At 38.7% G+C, this 22271-nt stretch overlaps 1 protein-coding gene across 3 annotated transcripts in view; it reads right to left on the bottom strand.

The window, feature by feature from the left end:
* LOC117209876 (dopamine receptor 1-like) overlaps positions 1-19741 on the bottom strand; it is a 55442-nt gene extending 35701 nt beyond the window's left edge. The window contains exon 1 of one of the 3 annotated variants that reach the window (XM_033452316.1): positions 19647-19741. In XM_033452316.1, coding sequence (XP_033308207.1) covers positions 19647-19661 — 15 coding nt within the window. In that variant the 5' untranslated portion in view covers positions 19662-19741. The remainder of the gene's footprint in view (positions 1-19646) is intronic. The other 2 variants (XM_033452318.1, XM_033452320.1) reach the window with 2 other exon arrangements.
* Positions 19742-22271: the final 2530 nt, after the last annotated feature.

Below are 22271 nucleotides of genomic sequence, written 5' to 3'. Positions count from 1 at the left end.
ATTTTAGCAATAGGTAGAGCGCACACGGTTTTATTCAGGCGAGTCACGTCCCACAAGAGTCACGCATCGCAATTGCGATTATTTTTAACTTTTTACTGCGTTTACTGCGTAATTTATATTTAATTACACTATCGCAGGTTTCGTTTGTACGATAATTTCTCAAGCAATAATATCAGCAAATTGACAAGTTACAAATTAAAGGATATAAATTTCTATTCTACGATCGTATAATTCTCGTAGTCGGATAATTTAGAGTTCGAAGATCACGGGAATCTGAAGACGTATCAACGCGAAATTCGTTATTAAACGCCGAAATATTAACAAACCTGAAGATCATCGGATAGATTTTCATTGTTCGCGTTTACTCGATTTTAATCACGTGCGTCTCATTTTAATGAATAAGGATGCACGATGTTGGCAGCAAATTTTCGTTCATAGCTCTACTGCAGCGTAGCTCGTCGGAACCTTATTAACAAGCGAGCTCGTGATTTTTTTCCAATTAAGCCTTTTAATTACACGCTACCGCAAAAGCGCGATATTTTTTCCTTTTTTTCTTTCGTTGCAATCCCGTCATGGACTGTGCATGAAAAACAAAATATTTTTAGAGAACAGAGTCAAACTGAATACGAAGATGTTTGGCTACGGAAAACAAACAATTGGCTGTGCAACATGTATCATCTGCAAGTTTTAGTAGCGATAGGTGATATTAATTTTGGCAACTCGACAGTTACGGCAAGGACGTGTATTTACTTGTTCGTAGCAGAAGTAAACCTTCCCGCCTTAAGTCATTTTTCATTGGCTCTAGCGAAAGTTTCGGCGGCTTTACTCATTTTTAATGGTCCTCCTTAAAAGCTCATAATGGAAAGATTCATAATGGAAGCTCATAATGGAAAGCTTTGCAAGCCAAAGCGAGTAACTACGGTATCCTCGAACTAAGCTCATCCTAAACAGCGCCGAAAGTTTCGAAAAGTATGCAAAATGTGCACCACTGACAATATTTTTGTTTCGTATATTAAATTATGTACGAAGTTCATTCGTTTTTCAGTTTTACGTCTTGGAAGTGTCATAGAAACCTTACTAATGTCAACTGCGATAGATAAACACATTACATGTTAATGATAATTTAACGATAGGAGAAACAAACATTATACTTCGTAAAAGAGAATTGTTTGTTACTAAACAAGTGCAGCGTATGTTTCAAATTACTGGATTGTTTGTTATGCTTTTATCGTCGGAATATATCGATCGTCTCGGTATTTGGAAAAATTGTTTCCCTAAATATCGACTGGTTTAAAGAATATCACAGTCTACCACACTTTTTAAAAAGCTCAAAGTGCCGGGGTAAATAAGCAATTTAACCCTTAAAGGCTATTATAGGTGGAATTTCACCTCGTACAAATTTTGCCTCGATATCGTCAGCAAACAACTTTTCTACCTTCTACGTGATAGCGAGCGGTAATACAAAATTTCATTGCATTTGTTTGACTTTATTGCTTTCTGAGATAAGAACAAACGCAGCAAGATGAAATTTCATCCACGATGGTATATTATAATATTATTTCTTTCGATAGTAGCTAAGAGATAATCCGCGCGCAAGGATAATAGAACAACGTAATGGACAACACTGATTAAATAGATCTTATATGCATAAAAATAGCGCACACACACGTTTTAAAAAATACCAATGAATTTATTACACGACCTGATATTACGGTCCCAGGGTAGTGGTTAGTGGAAACGTTAAAAAGAACTAATTCAAAATAATTTGCGTCGAGTAAGGCTGCGAATATAACAGAGCGGTGAGTAGCGATGGGATCTAAAAATGTTCGAATTGGGACTTTTAAGAATTTTAAGCTTCGATTGCTGTTCGAAGTAATTCGAATCTGTCGCCACATATACGATACTAATTCGAACTGTTTCAGATCGCAACACTCGCTACTTACCGCTTTGCTATAATCTCGTACCAAGGTATTGACGAGTTTTGACGTCACCAAACGAGATTTAATCGAGCGAATCGTTTTAATTTTAATGGCAATCGCGGAACATTGACTTTCGTTCGATCGCAATATTCGAGGACTAATCTGGAGCAAGTTTGTTTAACGATAGGAAGTAGCGACAGGCTGCTCTCAGCATTTCCTGATTTAGATAATATTTTATCTATCTTAGGGAAGCGGCAACTTTGTAAGGGTTGTCTTAATCACGAAAGATAAGATCCTGTGGCATTATTTTCGGTGACTCGATCTCACGAGTTTTCATCCTGTATTTTGTTTCGTCTTCGTTACGGTAACGTTAACTTCACAGCGTCTTATCTGTGTTGCGATGCGTTGCAATTATTATTTGCGTTGAAATAACGATACCTATACAGCGAACGTTTATACAAACTGATATTCTTGAGAATACGATGAAAGAGGTGGAACTTCAGCAGAAATTTATCTCATTCATTAAATAATACGCCGCGTCTCATAAATATAAAATCGCTGAAACTTTCCCATTTTTATATTTTGCGTTATATAAAAGTTGGTAGGAAATTATTCTTGTGCCGTGATTAAGATTAGCGTAACAGAATATTTCGTTAAAAATTCAATGCAGGATACAATGAAACGAAATTATAATAATAGCCTTAACTTTTCGATTTTACCAACTTTCTACTCTGATTTTCTCGTGTTGTATCCTGCACCTGTATAAGAAGAAAAGTTTTAGTGTGGTTTTACAGTTACGAGGTGCTGCTCTTTAACGATTGCTATACTTTGAATATCCTATACATTTTTGCATATTATGTACATTATATGTATCTTTACACTTTCAAATTTCATATATTCTAAATGCGTAAATGTCCACGCTTTACCGATAACTAATAAGGCGGCAAGATTTAGATATATTCGTAGAAATTTCTTAAAATCTCTGCCATTTTCCAGATTCTCTTTTGATCATTGCTCTGTTAGCTACATGTTACATTAATTCGTGTACGGCTTGCATTCGATTACGCAATTAGTTAATATCAAAGAGAGGGAGGCTATTGATGAGTATGCATTAGGATAAATTATGCTAACGCACAAATATCCTAATATTTCGTGAAACCACGCGTGCAATTTATATTCCTATCTAATTACCATTCGATATGCGAGGTCACAGATTTTCGTGATATTCTCGCTACGTGTGTCATAGTCAACACGAGATGTAATTCTTCTCGAAACGCGTTGGAACATATTCGTTGCTATTAAAATAGAACTATCTACTTTTACTGCATTAAAAAAAAAAAAAAAAAAAAAATCGGAAATCAGAAGCGTAGGTCGAGTAATAATTTCATGTGAAATTAAATTTGTATTCTATACAGATACATATAAAAGGGAAAAGTGACTGACTCACTCGCCAACGTTCAGCTCAAATCGCTGTACCTAGAAACGTGAAATTTGGACGGTATATTTCTTCTATGACGTAGACAAGAGACAAGAAAGGATTTTTCGAAATGTCTATCCTAAAGGTATAAAAAGAGGGATACATTTCTTCTTAAAAGGACACCTATATCCCACGAGTTGATGAAGTTGGAAATATGGGACTCGCCATACGAAATCTTTATTAAAGATAAACAAACGCGTGTTCGAGTATCTTTTGAAATTCAGCTTCTAAAGGGCGTTCAAATAGAATGTAGTAAGCATAAATCGTTAAAAGGGCAAATACTGTGCGAGGGAAGCCGCGGGCTAGCAGCTACTGGCGTAATAATATATTTATTCCATTCTTTTATAAATATGCGGGCTGAGTCGGTAAAAACTACCAGTTGAAATAACTCGTTGTTTATTGACTTTATTATTTCATTATTAAAACTCGTTACATTTAAAAATGCTGGTCGGACAAGTATATTTTGATTTTTTAATCATTTTAAGATATTCAAAAATCAACGTGTACTTATCCGATCAGGCTTCTTAAATACAATCGATTTTACTACAAACGTTATTTAATAAAATCAGCAATTAACGATTGATTTCAGCTAGTAGTTTTTACCTGCTCGCCCTGTATATCCTTGGTAAAAAGATTCAGATGTATCTTTAAACAACGCTTACAACATCCTCCGAAATGATAAAATAGTGAAACAGACAAACTTATTACTCGACCCAATACGTAGTAAAGGTAAAGCGATTTCAATTCAGTCGATTCCAGTCTTTGTAAATGTAGATATAATTCATATGGAATAACAGAACCCGAGTGACGAGTTAATTCGTCTTTCTCAGAGAAAAGAAATTGCTTTTGTATTATACAACGTTGAATAAATCGATGGTATGGAAGAGCAGGTCGAACCTATCCAATTTCCAATCAACGAAGATACCGTTTAGAACAGCAACAAGGAAGTAGCCTGTTATAGTGTTCACTGCTTTACAAAAGAACACGACTATAGCGCATCTTCTCGTTTAGTGTGGTCGGTTCGTAAGTAGCATCTTCGGTGGAGCAAAGGTAATCGAAAAGAAATACCGGGAGTGGTTCTTTTATCCGGAGGAAGAGAATGTTCGTCGTGAGATTTCTTTTAATTCGCCTTAGCTGTAACGGTATCGAAGCGACTCGCCAGGACCGAATGAAAGGCAGGTACTCGTATCTTTGAACAAGGGAAACGTTGACCGCTTATTAAGGATTCCATTTGGCCCGTGTAACCTGCGCTTATGCGCCATTAGATAGGCGAAAAAAACGGCGAAACCAAGCTAGAAATTTCAGTTTCATTTCGCGAAAACACGTCAGCCTTCATTTGTCCGTACGATCATTCACGGCGAAAGATGTCAAGAGTCCTAACGAATTAGGTAACTCGACTGAGTTCTATTCTTTCGGAATTTTGACAGTGTGGCAACATCGTAACATTAATTTCTGTGTAAAACCAGAAGGTCGGAATTACGACTAATCGCAATTGTTATCTTTGTACTAACGATAGTTCTGGAAGATATTTCTAGAAGATGTTCTATCTCGTGTACTTGAACCTGAAGGTGTTTGAAGCGGATGGTCAAGAATGATCTCAAACTTCACAATGTTTAATGTCGTTTAAACGTAAATCCGTGATTTTTAAGGATCAAGCCTGAAATAATGAAACCTGTTTAGACCACGGAAGTTTTCCACAATTAGGATAGAAAAGTAGGACACTTAATAAAAAATGAGGAAATAGAGAAAGAGCAGACGACATTTTATTTTCGCCTAATACATTTGTAAAGAAATTTTATAGTAAATATTGAAATAGGTACTCTTGCGAAACGCTGTACGTCGGGAATAAAATATGAATAAACGTTTCTTTAAGCGTGATAGTCAGTAATGGATGCTTCTCAGACGTTCTCGCAGCACATATAATACTTCTTTCAAGATTGCCAGATCATCTTGAAAAACGTAGCAGTTTTCGAACCTTCTACAATGGCTACACAAAATATCGATAGCATATTTTATCAGACTCTCCATTTCATTTTCATTGTAACAATTTTTCTATTCATATCGCCGTATTACCAAATGATATGAAACTGAATACGCCTGAACCTAGTTAATTAATTAATTGCTACAATAAATACGAGTGTGTGTGAATATTTTTTGTATCCATTTCATATGAACGAAATGAATGAAATGAAGGAACACCGATGAATTTCAATATTTATTTGCGAGATCATTGTTGAAAGATCTCGAGTATCTATCGATGATAGTATCCCATAATGTGAACGCTAATCCTGTGACCTCGATGACCCCTGCTACCTTCGACCGATATCGAACGCTATTGACACGACCTCAATTAGTACTTATGATCTTCGAGTGATTTCAAGTTTCATTGGAGCATCATAAACTATTCATGATGACAGAGATAATACGATTATAATAAGTGAAGAAACTCGATCCATTCATCGTTCGATTATTGATACACCGAGGGAAACATTAAATTATAAATAATATTTGTTCGAATGCAGGTGGAAATGACGATCGAATAACTTGTTGACTACAGTTTATCAAATGAAATTCATGGAAAATATCCGTAATATCGTTGACCGAGCAATTAAGCGAAGTAGGTTCTTTGGAATATTAATTAGAAAATTATTAGTAACAATTACTTATATTGCCTAGATTGCTATTGTTTGTGCTATTTCAATTCCATAATTTTGCTATCAGTAAGTATCATTTATAATTCCATCGTTAATTTCATAATTAAACAAAATCAAACCTAAACGGAGATTTGTTAGATTTATCAAGTGCTATAACCAATTCACTGTACGTATTTTATATATTTCTGCGTATTATCGATTGAAATATAAAGACGAGATATTTGTTGCTACGTTCGATTCATGAATCCTTCATACGTCTTAAAATTCTGGTCTTCATCCATCTTCACACAAGTTTCAAACTAGATAGTAATTTTTAAATAGCTTCCCAACCATTCCTCAAGGTAACTTGACTTTCTGCAAGCGTCTTAATGTTGTATAAATACGTATTTGCACAACAATATGCATTTGAATTAAGCGTGCATCGTGTTGGTTAAGGTGGATTACGAAGTGGATTCATCTTATTTGCATAGAGTTAATCCCTGCTGGAAGACCTGTGAAATTTCTCTTGTTAAAACGCCGCTAAACTCGCACTAGAAATTTCATGTTATTTAATCACCTCAATTTAGCCATTTTTTTTTTTATGGTTAAATGATATTTATGGAAGTCTAATTGTTACACGAGACTTCACGGATAATTAATTATCCGGCATTGAGGATGATGTTCGCAAACAACGAAGAAGCTGCGATTCGTGATATAGGAGCTATATCGAGCTTGTAATATCAGCTTATGAGCAGATATAGCGTTCGATCCGAAACGTTGGTGATTACCCTGCGACCGATAGGCAAATAATTAGCCAAACGGGGACATTTCGATAACAATCTATCTACCTCACTTGCCGTTAGTTTCGCAGCGGTATAGTCTGCTCAGTAGCTATGTTCATCGATCCTCTCTCTCTCTCTCTCTCTCTCTCTCTCTCTCTCTCTCTCTCTCTCTCTCTCTCTCTCTCTCTCTCTCTACAGTAATTCAGGTTTGTGATTTCCTTAAAAAAATATATAGTGGCTTACGAAAATACCTTTACAATTGTCTATATCTGGTATCCTTTGTAAATATGTATCATGTAGATATCTGTTATAAATGTATATTGTGTATGTTATACGAGACACTTTGATCTATCGAGATGTAACACATTATCACGGTTAAATGGCAACATATTGGTGAAATTCAATCAAAGCTGCAAGATATTTCGCGCAAATAGGTATACATGTATTTTACACATATCACAGAGATATTTAAACAGTCGATCGTCGATTACATTAATAAGCCTCAATATTTAATGGCAATATCCGTAATACTCATTATACGTACACTTCGAGTGGTTATTTGTGCTGTATATTAATTTTTTACTAAATATACATTCGCAGTGAATGTTTTATGATTTCTATATATATTTCCAGGGTTTGATTCAAACTTTATATAGCCGCGAAAGACGCGTCGCGTTACGCTGTTAATAAAAGTCCACAATATCGTGTGCGGCGCATAATGTAAAAATGTGTCGCATCCTTCGCATCGAATAAATAACGTTGAATACAAATTTGCAGAAAATGCCAGGTATTACAGGCCGCACGATATCCGGTTTCAATTCCGTGGTTATGATAGATTCATCGGTGCAATGCGTATTCTCATGAATTGCTTCAGTAAATTGCTTCGTTTAATTTCGCCCAAGTTGATGCCATTTAATTAAACGACAAACAATTGGACAAATGGCAGGGAGGTCGAAAGTCCTTTGTTCCCAATGTTTCATGGTAATGCAAAACTGTATTACTATTCGCTGCTTAAAACAATACCGTGTTCTTAACGCGCTACGAAAATGGTGTTTGCCATCCGCGCGGTGATTAATTCAACAATTCCAACGAACATGACCATCAACTTTGATGCACGCGAAATTTTGTGGAATTTTTGTTTTTAGCTGCTGTTGCTTTCAGGCAGCTTTCAGGCAATAGCTGCTGAATCCTTGTTATCGGAACTGTTCGGTTATCCGAACTGCCTCGTCTCGGACAAACGAGGTTCTGCCGTACGAAAGTATTAAATAGAAATGGAACGAGAACGTCAGTGACATTTATCATTAGGTCGTGGATTTTTATGTTATTGTCATGTATTAAATTCATATTTTTGAGAATATAATTAAAAAGCTAGAGTCTCGGTAGAAAATTGTTTTACGTATCAAGTATTATAGCAAGTACTATACTCTGGATGTTTTATCTCCTCTGAACTCTGCGTATTCTGTGCGATTTTGCACCTTCAAATTTTCTATAAACGAATAAAAATCGCCAGTCTACCTATTACAATTTTATTACGTAACACTCCGCACCTTTCGCACCTATTTCATACTAAGAGTTTCGATTTTGTGCCTGACTAGTGGAAATAGACTGTGGAGAAATTCAAGTGTCGCTCGGTTTGAACGATTCGGTGACAGAATTTCTGCCTTCCTGGACAATTTTGGTAGACAATCGGTTTTAAAAAAAGAAACCAACGCGTTTTTCAGGATCGCGAAAATTGTTCCAACAGGTCGAAACAAATTTCCGTCGTAAAAGGTTTGTGAGAGACAAGAGAAGACAGGCAGAGAGAGAGAGAGAGAGAGAGAGAAAGGACGAGAGAAATGTCGACGAGGGAATGGCAAGCGCAGTCGCAGGCGGCGGATGGGAAAAAGAATGAAAGAGTTCCGGTCTACCCACGACCGTCGTAATTAAATCCCGTTTATCCTGATTGCGATCTGATGAGAAGGAGAAAAAAAAAAAAAGAAAAAAGAAAGGGCGACGAATCATGGGGAAATTCGCGTAGCGATTCGTAAACGATTCAATTCGTTCCGCAAGATTCGCCATTATCAGTAAAATTCTAATTCCGTGGATCGGCTCGAAAGCTGAATGAATTTGAGCCGAAGAGAACGTCAACCCCGATTTACGATCTGATTGGATTCTGATTTCACGATACCGATAAATATCTGGGTAAACGACTTACCCCGCCGGTTACAGGTAGGAAAATTCATGCGCACGCTGGCACACGAGATACCGAGATACAGACCACTTGAAATACAACTTCGCCATTAAATGAGAGAGAGAGAGAGAATAATTTTTCTGTGCATGCGCGATCAACATTTGCTTAACATTTACTTTAACCGCGTTACAGTGAAGAGTATAATTGAACTGTTGAACGACAGGTTTTGTATCGATCATTTTTTATTACCATTAACGTTAAACCATACAACAAGTAGATGGAATAAAAACATTTTACGTAATTTAAAGAATTAAAGCTAATTTTCTTCATTTGTTCGATGTTGTTTCGTTCGCTGGTAACAAGAAATGCTCGTTGATTCAAGTTTCCTCGAATACGACGATCTTAAGCTTCGTTCACACTAGCGGTCAAAGGTACGGTCAAACTACGATAAAAAATCTAGGATTTTATTTTTCATTTTGATTTGTTCACTGGAAGTAGGCACAATGTCGTCTTCCAAGTATACTTTAATGAAAATCGCGTTACAGCTCGCTGTAATTTCGTACGAAGATCGATTAAACGCTCGTCCTCCATGTTCCTCTCCGACCGTGGGACAGAGATCTCGATTGCTAGTAAACCGACGCCAAGGTTGACAGATTTTCACTTGACCTGACCGCACCGCCTACTGTGAATGCTCTCGTTGGATCACGTCTAAGCGATTTTGGCCTGTGCCCGAGTCGACGAGATCTCTTTCGTACAATACGAAACAAAAGTGAATCGACGAATGTTGCTTGTCGCGCAAACAGAGAAATGTTTACAACTTCGAAGAAATGTTTAAAAAACCGTCTAGATTGGCATCAATTACGAAAGATGTTTCTGTTATGTTATTTTTTATACGTTAATATTAATGGTAATAAAAAATAATTTATACAAAGTCCATCGTCATGGGATCGGTTGTATTGTATTTTTCGCCGCATTTTTCAAGGACCATGGCAGCTGCGTATATCACGCTGATCGCACACAATTGTAATTTATGTACAATGGTAAATTACGTGCTAATTGCACAGCGCAATTGTAAATTGTTATAAAAGCTGACCTGTGGTTTATCGGCGTTCGAATCGAACGTAAACATCGTTATTTTTCTTGCTGATTCGAAAGAGTTTCGTGAACAACGAAAAGTGTTGTCGACTGACGATCGTCGATGCTGTCGAGAGCTTTCGACGTAGAAAAAAATTGATCGATCGACGAACAGGAACGCGATGCGATACGAGAAGAAATCAAGCACGACACAGAGAAACAGGGTTGATTCGATAAAACCTGCGTTCTCTCCGAATAATCATTGTGCAAAAATAAACTAAGGCTATGTGTATCTTGTCCGCGAATTTTAATTATCTGCGTGTCGAAGAACGAGCGATAAGAACGATCACGATGTAAGTTTTTCCATTGATACGTTCGCCTTTGCAAGAAGATACACGTACTTTCTATGTGTCTTCGTAAAATCTTCGCAAAAGAAGATGTTCGTGATATTCTGCTGTCTATAGACATTCGGACATTTAAGTGAATTTGTGCGAACAGTATATGAATTTTATTAAAAAGTTCCAATGGAGAAGTTATCCGGTAGGTAGGGTTCATAAAATAAAGAAGAAGTCTTCGCGTTAGCTTTTCGATATCAGTTTGAATCGATAATTGTAATAGATTTTAGAGAAAAATTTCGATATTCGATTAGAAAATATATATTCGTCGTCTATCGATCACAGACCTATAGGTTTCCTTCTTAGAAAGCTTCTAAATTTAATGGTGAATTAACGAATAGAGTGAGCAGATATTTATTATCCTTTTATAGAGACTATAAATTTTAAGTGTCTATTAACCTTTAGGCTACTTATCATCTTTACGTGCTACGTTTATATATATATATGGTGTATATATCTGCACATTTAAATTTCCCAGAAATATCTAAACATCTGCAAGATATTTACGTAACTGTAATGATCATAACTGTGGTCTGCTGATATTTACGTAAATTTATATTTTTACAGGGTTTATTATAATTAACGGGGTAGAACGTAGGTAGAGATTTATTTCGCCTACTAGATGATATAACGAGTACTGTACTTTGAATATTTGATATATTTTTGCAGATTACGCGCGTCCTGTGTACGTACATCTGCAAATTTTACGCCTTCTATGCACTTTTGCATATTGAATTTCCGTCTGTGAAAAAGAACCAAATGTCCGGTTACTTTTAAAAACGCTGGCAAGTGTATCGAGTGTGCGTGAATGGAGGAATTTTTCCTGAATTTTTTTCTATCGGAGACAAATCAACGTTTTCAGAGGGGAAGGGATATGCATCGATTTAAAGTAAATTAACGCGTTAACAGAGCTGCATCCGGAACGTTCATTTCGACCGATCAATCGAAACGATATCGACGGCTCGATGGATTTCGATATGTAATTCGCAAGGAGCGTAAATTACTCGGATTCAAAGAGCGTACCGGCCTCTCGCTCCATTGCGAGTTACTCGGATCACGAAGATCATTAAGGGAGCATAAAAGCGGAAGAAAAAGAAGAATGCCGTTCGAGCAAGAGATGCTACGAGTTCGATTCGTATTTCGCTTTAGAATTACGAAGATGTGCCTGGAAAACCAACAGAAAGTTCATTGTATGACGGTGAAATACGAAGTTTGGAATTATCAGAAAGCAATGGCACGACGACGAGCATATAAATCGCAACATTTTGTTTCCATAACTCGAATCGGATACGTAACTATTTGCTTTTATATTAATGTTGTTATTCGGTGAAATAAAATATTCGAAAAACATAACGATGGACGTTTAAAGAATGGGAGTTAAACACATATATTTTAAACGTGCAAAGATTACTTTCGATTCGATTATCGGATGTAATATTTCACGCAAATCCACGGCAGATAAACGTGACAGGTAGATTTTCTGGACTCGGCGAATTCAAAAAAGTAAAAGATCAGAGAATGATCGACGAATTTACGAGATTTTGTAGAGCTTGTTTTGTAAGTTCAGTAAACTAGGAAAAATATAAATCTAACGAAACCGACAATCCTGTTTATTTCGAAATTGTTTTATTTTAAACGTACGCATAGAATTTGTTTAATACACTAGGATCGTAAGAAAAGGGCGAAAATGTTATATCACGTTGCTCCATTGTAATTTTCACGTGCACACACCTAGTGTAATTGAAGAGCCGATAACAAAATTGTTCACAAGTGTCCTTTTCCTGCAAAGCTTTCTTAATTTCCCTTCGACGAATTCCACCTTTCTTTTCTTTAGCAAAATATTCATCATGCTAGACAATTACCATAAATGAACCTACGATTATATCGCGGGAAACCTACGTTCGATTAAAATATGAAATTACGAAAGCTTAATAATTTAATCCTATGAATCGAGACATGGATCGTAATTCCAATCCCACAGTGTTGTGAATCTGGTTTCTGGCTACTAGTACGCGTTATTATCCAAAAGATTACACACGATAAGAAATCGCGAGATATACGGCCGAGCAGTAGTTATTTTCCGGGTTGTTAAATACACCGATAAAAAGGTTTGTCGATCAAGCGATGATCGATGGGACACAAAGGGAAACAAAGAGGATCTGTCGAGGGTTCTCGATTGACGAAATTCTCGATAGTATCAATAATGGAGCTGTACGATTCGACCGAGCACAACAGCTTGCACTTGGTATCAGAATATACACCGCAGTGTGTAATAGCGGGCTTTAGTTAGCAGGTTCAATGGCTGTCTCCAACTCGGTGCTTTCGCCACTGATCGAAGATATATCGATCTAGCCTCGAGTACAGAATCTAGCGAATGTAAAGGTCGCCTAAATTAAACGGCGACTGGAAATCGAGCCCTGAAATTCAATTGAAAATTCAATTACCTGACATCACGAAAAAATGATTACGGCTACCGATGTGATTTTCATCGGTACGACAAAGTTAATCGAGTACATTTCCAGCGGTGTTTACATACACAAAATATCAAGAAATTACTGTCCATCTATGAAGAAAGGTAAATTTCGCAACGAGGTAAAACGAGTTTCTTTCTACTCTCGAATAATTGTGAACGCTTTATGTTGTAATTTGAAATTAGAGTAAAATGTAATGTTCTGATAAAGCGGCGTGTAATATATTTTCTGCTTCTGGACGAAACGTAGCGAACTTAAATACAAAAGACAGTAACTTTTGAAGCAATAATTCCGATTTTCCACGAATTTTCTGAGTGAAAGGAGTACCCTTTGCTTTCCATTAAGCTGTCCAGCTTAATTGATCGTTCAACAACTACGTGCTTGTGCGATACGAAAATGTTTAAACACGATGCAGCATTCAGTGCAAGATACGAATCTTTACCAACGAATTAACAAATTTTTCAACGGTGAACTTTTGCCCATAGAATTTATTAAACGAAGACAAGTTAGAGATTCGATCAACATAAAACAGAAAAGATCAGAGAAGCGGGAAATTTTAGATCATTGATGGAATTAAGGATAACGATTTAAAGCAATTAGAAGCTTTTCGAAATCTCTGAGCGGTATATTTCTCAACGGAATACATTAAATCTGTTTAAGTTAGAAGTTGTTTAGCCTAAACGTAAAAGGCACGGTGAAATTTTAGATGGTCGATAAAATTAATGGAAATCTGAGATTCATTTACGAGGAATATGTTTGATATCGAAGCGGTCATAATTGAAACAAGGAAGAAACTCAGTCCGCTATTTATTCTGGAAAATTTATTCATCGTTCGGCTGCGGTATAACGAGCGAATTAACGAACTGTTCCTTGATTAACTTGATCTTGATCATTTGATCGATGACCGTTTTATTTCCCGTATTTCCGTGTATCTTCCGCAGACTCGATGCGTTTAAGCCAGAAGAAAATATTACGTGGTTAATATGCTTGCAACTAGTTCGATCGGAAAGTTTTCGAGGAGCCATCCGACTTAATTAGGATTAACCTCCGCGGTAATTCTATACTTGCAGCCTTATTCGGCTTATGTACTCGAAAGGGAGTTTGACGGTATTAACATCGGATGTATCGGTTGATAATCCGAAATCGACTTGACGCTCTACGTCTAGGACGGATTGTTTACAAACGTTCAGGAATAGAATTTAATTTTCTCCTAGAAAATGTAATTTTTTTTTTTTTTTTGGGAGATTACGATACACGTACGCTATCGCTAAAAATTGTCATTTCCAGCTATCGCAAACTGTATCTTAATTACAATTAAACGAACAAAATTGAGGATAAATGAAACTGCAATGATTTTATTCTTCGTGGTATAGCTGGATCTAGCGGAATATTGTGACACGATTTAATTGTCTTTCAAAAACAATATACGTTAATCGAAATGGTGTTTGCATTTAATTGTAAATTTAATCGAACTATCGGATCTCTTGACAGTCTCTCTGTTTTCAGATTAGAAATCCGAGTAAACTGACTTTTACAAATTCTTTTAGACCAACGGAAGAACGTTAATAGAAACGATGATATTTAGATAGCTGATGCATACAGGGTGTCTAAGAATGTTGGACGCGAATTTGTCGGACTCGTAATAAGGAAACAAGAAAAACTATTTAGCGTAAGAACCGATTCTGTTTCATTTGGAAGAAACGAATTCCTCGATTTTCTTTTACGATGAACGCGGCTCGTAGGAATAAATTGTCGTCAGAAACTCGCACGCGGGAAGATCTGTATCACTGCACTTTCGCTCTCAACGTTTGGCTTATCTTTGGCGTTGATAACGCGTGGAAAATTTAGCTTGGAACAATCGATGCGATGTAACAGGAAACTCGTGTTAAATATTCCAAACGCGATATTCGTTGAATGGAGGACAGCGTTGCGTCTTACGTAAGATGGGCAAACACTGGAAAGTATGGAGATAAATAGACGTAGAGACGTAGATATGCGCTTTATTAGGCGGAGTTGGAAGGAAGGATAGAATCTTAGTGGAAACTTAATTCGAACCTAACTCAGATTTAACCTAGATACACCCTAAGGAACCAAGTACTTAGGAAATGTTCAATGGGAACGTGACTGAGATAAAGAAAGAGCGGAGGAAAAGCAAGAAGAAAGATAGAAAGTTAGATGATTGTATTAATCTATCGCCGTGTTTATCTATAAGATTATTATGCAGAAGCTTAACGAGAAGAGGATTGTAATTAAAGAAACTCATCAAGCAGTTTTGCCGGAGTACATCGATCTATCATTGTCGGTAATTGATAGCAAAGTTGTGGCCTTAACGCGCAACAGGCGTACTCGGCAAGCCCTTTGCCCTTCTAACCGGAAGTAGTTTGCGTGCAATCGCTGCCCAGCCAGATAATCCATCAGATTCTACAAGATACAGTGGCTCGGGAAAGTATTTTTAACTCTCGTTAGTATCGTAGCGAGACACGACCGCAGCTGTTATATTGGTGAAATTTCAAACGGATTTGAGACTGTACATGGAAGTTGGAATGAAAGTTGCAGGTGAAAAGTCAATTATTCGTTGTATCAATTAGCGAGACCATTTCTAGCGCTAATTGTACATCTAAGACTACCATTCGTACAGTAATTTTTCAACGAGTGTATGCTCGCGATAAATGTCTGGTAATTTCTACGTAGATTCTCGGATTGCTTTCGAGTTTCATTGTTATAATCACGATGAGTTTGTCTCTTTGCGGCAAAATGTATTCATAAGAAAATCCATAACGAAGTTTCGCGAGAGCTGTCGCGATACATTTGCGAGTGAGAAGCAAGAAGAGTTATGGATCGTACTCGAAACTTGTCACAAAATTTCTTCGCCAGAAACAGGCTTTCCAAGCAAATGCAAGAAACACCGTCACATTGCGACAGATTGTAAACCATCCGTTACGAGTTATCGATTGCACGTATCGTCGTGGTCTTCTTTCTGTTGTCCATCAACCCAAGATGGAGAGGATACATCGAAGACGTAAGGTGAACCCAGCTGGTAAATCCTTAGGAAACCAACCGTGATTGGGATGCCTAGGGTAGGGTAGACCTTTCTAGAGTCAGCATGCTCCATAAAAAATATCGAAGAGCTGCTCTGTAATTACAAAGAGATTGTTTCCTACCCTGGGATAAGGGATCGAGTCACGCCTCTCGGCGTTCGGACCCTCGGGAAAATCGGGCTTTAAGAAAGTGGAGTTTGCTCGGTTAACTTTATAGCCGTTTTCGACTTTCTTCCAAATTGTTTCGATCGAAATTGGATGGGTAGAGGTTGATTGCTGCTCCTGCGTAGACGTTTCGCGGATGTATCAGCCGTCACCTGACACTCGATTTCGCGCACCAACTTTCAATCTCCGACCATCAGAGTCAATTGCGATATCGTGTAGATTAAATCACATATTTCGCACGATCGGTAGCCGAACCATCTGCTCGCAATCGGAGCGGAAAAATGATTATTCGCCTTGCTGACAAAATTGTTACGTTTCCCTCGACTCTAACGCATCGCGTTAAGACGCCGATTGTCACGCGTGTTTCAGGTATCTTGCCGCGATAGATCGAGATATACACCGTAACAAATAATTTTCGCAAAATAGCATATCGTATCGGAGCACTTTCCCTCGTCAGTGTTATCCGAGTCATTCGCACTGTTGAAGATTCGTTGGTACGTGAAATTTATCCTATTCGTTGCGATGGTTCTAAGAAACGTAGAAAAATGTGTGCCACCGATGACCACCGTGTCGCTCGATTGTCAAGTCGAGTGTTAACTTGGGGCACTTGAAGGGGGAAAATATTTTTTCGACACACCGACAAAGATCGAAGAGTCCGTTCTGAACGATGACACGGGGACCCACGATTCAAGTTCCGATATCGAGTTGGGATTTTCCTTTCGAATTCTATTCCCTGTTCGGCGTTCTCGAGGGTCGGATCAAATCGGATCCATCGAAATTGTCCTTTTTAAATCGAGCAACGTTTTTGTCGGCGATACCATTTGCGTTCCGCGTATGTCGCCCGAAGGAGCTCTTTCCTCTCACTCGTGGGTACACCTGTACCGTTCGATCTATCGTTCGATCGAACATTTTTGAAATAATATCGAAGCTTGGAACGATGTTACTGGAATAAAAGACAGGGAATTTTTCGTCATCGATAGAAATTTTTCTTCAACTTTTGGCGTGTCTCGGCTGAAGTTGCTGGAACCAGCAGCTAAAGATGCCATAATCGGGCCAGGAATAACTCTTCACCCTCTTGGAAACTCAGACGTCGTTACACCCTCGGAAATATTTCCATTCTGACAGACCGCAATCGTACTCCTTATTTTATGGAGTTCGCGGCGCTTCTTTGAATCAAATCGCCGACTAAATCAGATTCATACAAACGAGATTAACCCGAGTCAGCGTTTCCCGATTCGTGGATCTGCCTGGAAAAATTGATATTTTTCCTCTTCGGAAGCGTTGATCAAAAGCTGACATCGACAGCTTCCTTAATTCGTTAAAATCCCGCAGGCGAAATTGAATTACGATAACATCTCACTGAATAACGATCGGAGAATCGTCGCAAAAGCCACAACACTCGTTAAAATTCTACAAATTCAAATCGAAAATAGTCGCAAACGGAAAGGATCGTCGCGCAAGAGGAGCGTCCATAAACGGTGATTGAAAGAATCAAAGAACGTTTTCATGGCGAACACTCGTACGAATTGAACTTTCCTTGATCTTGACTCGATAGAAACATCGCTATTCGAAAGCAGTTGGAAAAAATTTCGAAGATCAAAGAGGCCCGCCGTCTGGTGCAATGAAAAACTCGACGAGAGCCGGCTGGCTGACACTTCCCTCGATAGCGGAATGTTCAAGATGCGTTTCGAAGTTGCACAGGAAATTGTTCGGTCGAAGAGAAACTCGAGTCCTCCGTAAACGAAGAACGAACGACTCGGAATGATAAACGTTATTATGGAAAGACTGTGTAAAATCACAAAGCGATCCGGTTCGTTCTCCTCGTCCATCTTTTCTTCTATTATGTCGATACGTCTCTTATGTCTCTTGTCACGTTAAAGATTTCGATGGTTGACGCGCGGCATAATTCTGTCGCGTAGCATGCATAAGTTTCAGGCCTCGTCGCAGCCTCGCCGTAACACTTCCCTTTTCGTTGCTCTGCCACGAAATTGAGTTGCCGCCGTCGAGAAGGCGCGTTCATTTTCCGCGCACAGCCTTTCTTCTTCCTCCGTCGCACGTAGTATGCAGAAGACACTTGTAATACTTTTGGCTTGACGGCTGAGTCTTTAATTCGTCGTGCAAACCACGAAATAATCGTTGCCTGAGGATATTGAGAGAAAACGAGGGAGACACGAGCGAACGTGATTGGGAGGGAACGAGCGAAAAATCTAATGAACAGTCCGGAGAAATAAATTAGTGCGATTAAGATGATAACGATCGAGGTGCTGGAGAGAACCTGTTGCGATCCTGTTCCAACAAGCTGCGTTTGCCGAACGCCACTCCGGCGAACGAAGATATTCAAATCGCTGGCAATCGATCGATCGAGAAGAGGAGAAGAGCGTGGGATAGAAAAATCGTAGCTGTACAACACTCGAGGTAGCTTAAGAAACTTGGATGTACGTAGAGCCGAGTCTTCGCATGTGAAAATTGAAATTTTCGCCGATGGAGATTTATCACGCCCGATTGCGCGCAAAAGATTAATTCACGTTCGACGGGCTGTCAATTACGCGGGCAAACAAAGCGTCCGCCGTAAATGAATCGAGAAATAAAGTTTGTTTGCACGGTGCAAAATCACTTTACGCTTTCCTCTGGTAGAAGGCAATAGGGTGCGCGTTGTCACGATATTCCCCGCTGGTTTCATACGCAGTTCACCATAAAAGAGTGCGAGAAAGAGCAAAACGGAGTCGTTAAAAAAGATCAATCGGACGAGTGACCGTCATTGGAAAACAATAGCAGCTTGATCAGAGACTGTCGTCAGGCTGGAGAGATACAGAGAAAGAGAGAGAAAAAGAAAAAGAGTGAGAGAGTGCGTGTGTGTGTGCATGTGTGTGCGATGAAGAGCCTCGCCTGCCTTTTCGTCAATTTTTATTTGCTACACGGCACTCGTTACGAGCGGTCGAGAAGCAGATCTGTTGTTCTCGGTGCAGGGAATCGATTCCCATAAAATCCTCGATCGACGTGTCGCGCAGCCACTCGGTCTATCTGGTGATCCCGGCGTTTCACTCGACGATACGCTAACAGTACGGTGCCGATATTACGTCTAGTAGCGTAAACGAGGTTTCTCAGTGTCCCGACGGATGCTCGAGGATCGTTCGATTATAATTTCGTCCGACGTCGCGGCCATCTCTTTGCCACACGATGCACGATGTGTACGAAGGATACGAAAGCACAGGTAGAAGAAAGAGAAGAAAGAAAAACGTGAACGAAGAGAGCGATGTTGTTAATCATGCTGGTTGATGTAACGTGCTGGTGTTTGGACAGATTGAAAGCAAATCGAGCAACGTGAAGATGTACGCCGTTCAATCGAGCACACTGGTCTCATGCACGAGGGGTTGGTGTGAAAGACAATCATTTTGTAATAGTTGTACGCAAAGATGTATATACATATATGTATATATTAGTGGTATATAGTCACGAATTTTGGCGGTCCCGTTTTGAAGTGAAGAGCGTGCTGTGATGTTTCTGGGTAAATTCGTAGCTCACCTGGGGTAGAATCATGACGTGCGGCAGCTGGCGCGCCTCGCCGCGCACTGACTCTTCCGCACCCCGAGCACAGCCTCCTCTCACCCCCTCCTACGTTTTCCTCCCTCCAACTCTCTTACTCTCTCACTCTGTTTCTCCCTTTCGCTTCCTTTCTCACTCAGCATCCACCACCCTCTTTTCTGCCCGATTCTACCCTCCTTTAGTCCTGTTGCCTCGAAAAACCAGGCGAATCGGGCAACCGCGTTCGACAACGACCTGCTGCTTTTCGTCGACGATTCTTCTTCGCATTTTAGATTATTCTCTTAGCTTATTTATTCCGAGCAGCCGCCGCTCGTTACTTTTCATCTTGCCCCCGCCAAACGCTAATGAGGATTTTTGCATTTTCCTGTTGCCACACGAGGGGATACCCGCTTTGCGACGACTGCGCTTGCTTCTTCGCTCTAGTTAAAAATAATAATAAAAAAGAAAGAAAGAAAAGAAAAAAAGGAATACAACGTACAAAGTGGTTCAATTATGAATCTACCCTATGGAGTTTACCGCCCATTTCTATTATCGATTCGTCGCTGTCATTCGTCGTTCTCGTTGTTGCAGCGAATTACTCGTATATCGTCATCCGGGGCTCGTGATAGCGCGAATATCACAGTCGAATGTCTAATTATGGCAAGGAATTTCTTTTCTTCTTCTCCCACCATAGAATAAATAGACTTGCCCCGATATCCTCGTATACAAGTTATCTTATAATCGGCTCGTGTTTAATCGCTGCGAATTCGATTAAGTTTTCCAATATCAAGTGACTATAGGGATGCCGAGTTGAACTAACCTTACGAAGGCTAACGCGCTCCTGAATTATTCGATCGCTATTATTCACCGAAGATTGCATGTATGATATAGGTATATTCACACACGAGAGCTTCGTTAACTGGCTTCGATTAATTCTTCTGCTCCCTTCTATTCACTGGATATCAAAGTAGCCGCATAAACAGCTTCTCGTGGATCCTCTGTATACAGGTTCCCCAGTGTTGCTTTATTCCACGCGCCCACCACTCCATTGACACTGAAATTATTGAAAGCGTAAATACGATACAATTTCGTTGTCTGATTAATTTATTTCAACTTCCGTTCGTTATAGCCGCACATACCGAAACTGATATCTGCTTTACAAACTGCTTCGTGAGCAATCAAAGCACGAACGAAACATCATAACCGTACACGTTCAGTCTATTCCTCGTGAATACGTAATTAACTTCTTCCCTCCTTTGTCAGTCGTGACTGCGATCGCAGCTTCATCTTTTTGATAATCTTTCGAATTTGTGATCTCAGGTGGAAAGAACTGAAATTTAGGGTAGACGATCTCTATGATCAGCCACGATATACAGTGACTCGCGAAGGTATTTGAACACTTGTAGAAAATTTGTTCGAACGTATTGTACGAAAATTTTTGTCGCATGCAACTTGTCTTGCGTATGAAACTTTTTATTATTTATTATTTATTAATTTGTATATATATTTATTAATTAGTATTACAAGGAGGCAGCATTGTCATAAATATACAGAGTGTTCCAGTGATCATGTACAATTAGCGAGACAGTGATTCCACAGAATACGGTTTCTCCGATACTTTGTTGCCGAGGAAATCGGGTATATAAATTTCTTCGAGAAAATTGGCTATAGAAATTTGCGAAAAACGCGTAAACTTGGCTAATTTCTAACTGAATACGAGCAGACCCTCGGCAAGATGTTATTCCGTGTCACAGGGGAAAGTAAGTTTTTCAAAAAATGAGTTCTTTCACATAAATCCTTTCGATCGACTCTGTTTCCAAGAAAGCGAAGTTTTTACACGTTTGCTCCATACTTCTACCGATACGTTTTCGATGAATTCTCAAAGTCGATTCTCTGAGAAACAGCATCGACACTTTATTCTAGATTTTCGACATTTTCTCGAAAAATACTCGCCGGTACTCTGACTATCCCTGATGATCAATAACGAGGTTTTGGTACCTTCGTTATCAATCATCTACACGTTCAATACACGTCATTCATAGTAAACGTCTTCTTTCTTAATGAGGTTGATATTTAACGATACGATAAAATTTAATGAACGATACTGGTGCAACAAATTTAAACTCGCATAAAAGTTCTAATATAATATTTAAAATTATTATATGTAATATCGTTATATAATACGAATATATAAAATAAAATAATATCTCACATCCACCGACCTAATATATAACGCTCGTAATACAACACGTTCGATTTTTCTATCGTAAACATTCATCAAATACTTTCGTAAATTATACGATCGAGTAGGAACAAAAAATGCTCGATTATAATAAACACCAGTTTGCTCGCGCTGTTTAGAACATTGTATCGGATCAACGATACACCACGAACGTTTATTAGTCGTACCCTTGACGATTTTGACTTATCGCACGTGTCGGAACGGCAGTCGTGCTTCGACGTTCGAATCGATAAGACGAAAGTGACATGTTGCTTTAATGAATCACTTATATAAGGGAATAAGTACCGCGTGGATAATCTTCGTAACAAGTACGACGTAACCTTATTACAGTGAAGTGCATAGTGCAATGTACAGAGTGATCCTCTTCGGTTGGATTGTTTTTA

This window comes from Bombus bifarius, unplaced genomic scaffold (assembly GCF_011952205.1).
Source record: "Bombus bifarius isolate JDL3187 unplaced genomic scaffold, Bbif_JDL3187 scf7180000008194, whole genome shotgun sequence".
Lineage (NCBI taxonomy): Eukaryota > Metazoa > Arthropoda > Insecta > Hymenoptera > Apidae > Bombus > Bombus bifarius.
This window is presented reverse-complemented; position numbering and strand designations above follow the sequence as displayed.